The 5,622-nt window shown below is 34.0% G+C and overlaps 1 protein-coding gene across 1 annotated transcript in view; it reads left to right on the top strand.

The window, feature by feature from the left end:
• Positions 1 to 1,213: 1,213 nt before the first annotated feature.
• The window catches only part of LOC107697085 (DNA repair protein RAD51 homolog A-like), a 5,351-nt gene continuing 942 nt past the window's right edge, over positions 1,214 to 5,622 (top strand). The window contains exons 1-5 of the mRNA XM_016497728.1: positions 1,214 to 1,254; positions 1,621 to 1,709; positions 1,781 to 1,918; positions 2,000 to 2,117; positions 2,204 to 2,298. Of these exons, the coding sequence (XP_016353214.1) occupies positions 1,218 to 1,254; positions 1,621 to 1,709; positions 1,781 to 1,918; positions 2,000 to 2,117; positions 2,204 to 2,298 (477 nt within the window). The 5' untranslated portion in view covers positions 1,214 to 1,217. The remainder of the gene's footprint in view (positions 1,255 to 1,620; positions 1,710 to 1,780; positions 1,919 to 1,999; positions 2,118 to 2,203; positions 2,299 to 5,622) is intronic.

The following is a 5,622-nucleotide window of genomic DNA, read 5'->3' on the forward strand; positions in this document are numbered from 1 at the left end:
AAATAAATGATATAAAATAAATAAATAATTTGTTTGGCTCCACATTGAAAACTTTGGGAAATTAAAGCACAGAAATGATGCATCCTGTTTACTACCTCAATTTTAAAGACATTCTCAACTCAATTCAATTCTGAATGTATAATAATATAATCTGCTGTATATTTATTTTTCATTAATGTGCATAAACATTTTCTTAGAAAGTCTGTTTCATATGTAACCGAATTTCATAATACAATGCCACTGATGTATTTGTCTTTTCACTGTATATCATTTTATGCATATATTTTTCAGGACAAAATACATAATGATTACTCTACTATGAAAGAAAAGTTATTAAAAGCAGCAAAAAGTTGATATTTATTTTATCATTTTTAATCAGTTCGTTTATCAGTACAGTAGGTTGGTAAATTCCTTTATTTAATTTAGGCTATATAAGTAGTTTGTTTCTATAACTTACAGCTCTACAAGTTTAACTTTCTGTTGTGTTTCCATTACCTGTATGTGTACATGCTGAAGATCAGTCACATAAACTCGTAATAAAATAACACTATGAACTCTATGTAGCCTAATATACGATTTCTTTCAAAGGTAATGTATGAAAACCATGTTATGCAAAAGATAAACATTTTGAATAGCGGGTACTATTTTAAATGTCCTCACAAATCGACTTTCAGACATATTTTTACTATTTTAAATGTCCTCACAAATCGCCTTTCATACATATTTTTAAAAATAAAATCCAAAAATAAAACCAATTCGGATTACGAGGTTATGAAAGAGCGATGACGTCATGACGTCGGTGACGTGGCCTGACGGCGGCACGCGGGAAAGTTCAGATTGAGTAGCTGGAGTTTAGCGGGTGAGTGACAAGACAATAACCACGATATTAAAGATTTAATTCATGAGATAATTGCACTTGTACGTGAATATTTTGACACATTTATATGAGTTTTAGTGTGTGAACATGTCTGGACACTACATTGAGTGTGAATTTGTGTCGATTAGAGCGCGATTGCATGTGTGTTTGTTCTGCGGGTTTTCTAAGACATCAGACTGATTAATACATTTTATTAGCAATGAACTGATCAATAATTGTTGTTTTTGTTTAGTTAATTTGCGAATTGTCTTTTTGATTTTTAGATAACACTGTGTGCGATTGTAATACTATGGTACTTTTTAATAGTACCACGGTATTCTTTGGAATACTGTGTAAAACTATGCTGTATATCAAAATACTGTGGTGTTACCATCACTGTAAGTCTTTTTTACCGTATTATTACACCTTGGTGTTTCAAATGATTACTTGATAACATGTCCAGACATGTATAATATCGTGTTTTCTTTAGTTATTTTTTTTGTAAATGCTAATCTGATGGTTCCAGACCTCTAGAAAAGTGATTAAAATATTATTAGTCAAACTGAATGTGATTGACACTGAACTATAATTATTTATTTAGATTAGTGTTGTGAACCCTAATTTTGTGTTTTTACTAAATGTATTCATTTAGAACTATGGAAGTGTTTGGTTTATGTAAACAAAGAGTGCAACCCAAAGGTTTCCACCAACTTCACTCAAATTGTTAAGCTGATATTGTGTCATGTGTTTGTGTTATGAAACAGTAAATATGGCTATGAGGAATGCGTCCCGGGTGGAGGCAGATGCAGAGGAGGAAGAACATTTTGGGCCGCAACCGATTTCACGTCTGGAGGTATGGCTGCCACTGCGGGTATAAACACAAACGCTCTTTTCATGGTGCTGATGTTGTAAATCTCTCTGCAGCAATGTGGCATCAGCAGCAGCGACATTAAGAAGCTGGAAGATGGTGGTTTTCACACCATGGAGGCCGTAGCGTACGCGCCCAAGAAAGAGCTGCTGCACATCAAAGGAATCAGTGAAGCCAAAGCTGACAAGATCCTGGTGAGACCTTCAGAACTGCCATCTCCCATTCTGTTTTTAGTGATATGAACAAACCTCTAAATCTTTGTTTTTACCAAACAGACAGAGGCTGCTAAGATGGTTCCAATGGGCTTCACCACAGCGACTGAGTTCCACCAGCGCAGAGCTGAAATCATCCAGATCTCCACAGGGTCCAAAGAGCTTGACAAACTCCTGCAGGGTGCGACACTGAACTGAACTGTCTGATAATAATGTACTATATGCTGTAATCACCTGATTGAGTCTTTGTGTATCTGTGTTGTGCAGGAGGAATCGAGACGGGATCCATCACTGAGATGTTCGGCGAGTTTCGCACAGGAAAGACACAGCTGTGTCACACACTGGCCGTCACATGCCAGGTAAAACATACTTTTTTTTTTTTTTTAAGTACTTTGAAAGACTACTTTTATTCAGGAAGGACACATTAAACTGCTCAAAATTGACAGTAAAGATATTTATAATGTTACGAAAGATTTATATTTCAAAATATACCACGGTTTCCACAAATGTATTACACAGCACAACTGTTCTCAACATTGATAATAATAATAATCAGAAATGTTTCTTGAGCAGCAAATCAGCATATTAAAATGATTTCCAAAGCATCATGTGGCACTGAAGACTGGAGTAATGATGCTGAAAATTCAGCTTTGATCACCGGAATAAATTATATTTTAAAAAATATTCAAATACAAAACAGTTATTTTAAATTGTAATAATATTTTTTCTTTTACATTTTATTGATTTTGAAGTAAACATAAGAATAACTTTTATATTGTAAGTTATATTTCAAGATGATTTTTTACTGGACTGAAGCAACTTAGATTTACTTGATTATCCATAAGTCATATTTTAGAAAAATCATATTCAAATATGATCATCAGGCTTTTGAGGAACGTTTATTTGTTCATTTCTCAATCATTGTTGTATTGCACTGCATTATATGTTTTGAAACTACAAAGCTTTGATCATAAAAGTAAACATTAAATATCATCTTACTAAGACATATTATCGGGAGATATATATCAAACTTTATTAAGGACACACTCGGTCCAAACAAAGACACAACAATAACAACATACAAAAACACACACAAGGACAAAAACCACAATATCACATATTTACATGTGTACTAAAACGCCAATGATTCCACATATTTGAAAAAAGCCTGACTGAACTTAGTGCCAAGTTCGTCAGTGTTAAAATTATACTGTTTACAGATTCTGATAACCTACACATACATCTGTACATGAGATTATGCAACACAGCAGCGCAGGTTGGCACACCAGCACTGACAAACATTTGGCTTGCGCTGCTCCGTCTTGGCACCTTAAGCAGCAATCGCATACCATCATTATAAGCTACATTAAGTCTCTGCATGCTGCTCTTTCTGTAATGCCGCCACAAATGGCCAGTATACATAGGGGTACAGTATGCTTTAAAAAGTGTAGTCTTCACAGATCCTGAGCACATGCCAAATTTGCGAATCAACATATTGGCCTGGGCATACAGCGTACAACACTGTCTGTAAATATCCCTATCATCAGACAGGTCATCAGTTATATAATGCCCTAAGTATTTAACCTCATTACATACCTTAAGGACACTCCCAGACAGAGAGAAGTCAGGAAATGTCAGTTTCCTGTCCCCCCTACTCCTAACAATCATAATATTACTCTTTTTGGCATTATATTTAATATCAAAATCTGAACCATATCGAGAACAAATCCTCAATAACTGTTGAAGACCAGCACTATATGGACAAAAAATCACCAAATCATCTGCATACATCAAATGGTTTATAATAGTATGACCAACCATACAACCTGTTCTACAACCATTTAACAGCTTTGATAAATCATCCATATAAACATTAAATATAAAGGGAGACAAAATGCTTCCCTGTCTGACTCCATTACATACACTGAATGGAGCAGACACACAATTACCCCATTTTACATACATTAATTGATGAGCATACCAAAAAAAAAATTTCTCACTAAAAATCTGGGAACTCCTCCATTGTATAACTTAAAAAATTATTTTTCATGATTTACACAATCAAAGGCTTTAGAAGCATCAATAAAACACACAAAAATTGTGGAATTGTCGCTGTTATAAAAATCTAAAATCTCCTTTTGAGCAAAAATGCGCATATCAGTGCCATGTTTCGGTTTAAAACCAAACTGGTTATCAGAAGTCAGGACAAAATGTTCCATCTTATTCAATAAAATCCTTTCAATAACCTTGGATAAAGTACCGGCCAAGGCTATAGGCCAGTAATTATCCATGCTATTTATTTTACCAGCTCAGTCTTTAATAATAGGCACTAACATAACAGATAAGATCGAATCTGGTAAAATACCATGAACCAAAAACCCAGTAAAACAAATAGCCAGCAAAGGATATAATTTTCTACTCGCAAATTTTAAATGTTCAGCAGATATCTTATCCATACCACATGCCTTATTACTTTTTAGCATCATAACCTTGGATAAAGTACTGGCCAAGGCTATAGGCCGGTAATTATACATGCTATTTATTTTACCAGCTCTATCTTTAATAATAGGCACTAACATAACAGATAAGATCGAATCTGGTAAAATACCATGAACCAAAAACCCAGTAAAACAAATAGCCAGCAAAGGATATAATTTTCTACTCGCAAATTTTAAATGTTCAGCAGATATCTTATCCATACCACATGCCTTATTACTTTTTAGCATCATAACTGCATCATAAACTTTTTGCGGAGAGACATTCACAACTTCGTCATTATCAATGTTGCCCACTACAAAAGAGTTACTCTTAACACAGTTAAACAGCTCATAATAATGCTTTTGCCACATTTGAGTAATCTCCTCTGACCCGCTTACCCCACTTATATTTGTTGGTAAAGATGTTTTACAATTGTTCATTCGTTTTATTTCTTTCCAAAAATCATTTAGATTATTATTTAGCAGTTTCTTTGCAAGAGAGTCAGATCTCATTATATTTTCATTCCTCTTGATGAAACGTAATGCATACTTAAAATTTGCATTTGCCCGTTTCTTATATTCAAATAAAGGACCATATTTATGTCTGCCTGACTCAACCCAAGCTTTAAAAGCCTTTCTAGCCTCAGCATGAAACTCTTTTACGTATTTATTCCAACCCGGCTTAGAGTTATACATCTTAGTCTTACGCAGAGACCTGCTTGAGGTAAGAAGAGACTCCACAATGTTATCATATATAGTGACAACTGATATTTATATGCGTTTATGTAAATAGTCTGCTATACTGTTATAAAGATATAAAGGGCTCATTGTGTTTCATATTCTGTACATCATACTATAGGAGCCATACAAGTCTGGTGTATCAAATATGATACTCAACAAAAATCACACATGCAATTTTTTTTAAGATTCTGTCTAAGGGTACAGTAAATGCTATAGTGTGTATATAGTAAACACTATGTATGTACAATATATACAGTGGTGTGAAAAAGTGTTGGCCCCCTTCCTGATTTCTTATTTTTTTGCATGTTTGTCACACTTTAATGTTTCAGATCATCAAACAAATTTAAATATTAGTAAAAGATAACACAAGTAAACACAACATGCAGTTTTTAAATAAAGGTTTTTATTATTAAGGGAAAACAAAATCCAAAACTACATGGCCCTGTGTGAAAAAGTGTTTGCCCCCTA

Source organism: Sinocyclocheilus anshuiensis, unplaced genomic scaffold (genome assembly GCF_001515605.1).
Source record: "Sinocyclocheilus anshuiensis isolate Anshui unplaced genomic scaffold, SAMN03320099.WGS_v1.1 scaffold38, whole genome shotgun sequence".
In the NCBI taxonomy this organism is placed as follows: Eukaryota; Metazoa; Chordata; class Actinopteri; order Cypriniformes; family Cyprinidae; genus Sinocyclocheilus; species Sinocyclocheilus anshuiensis.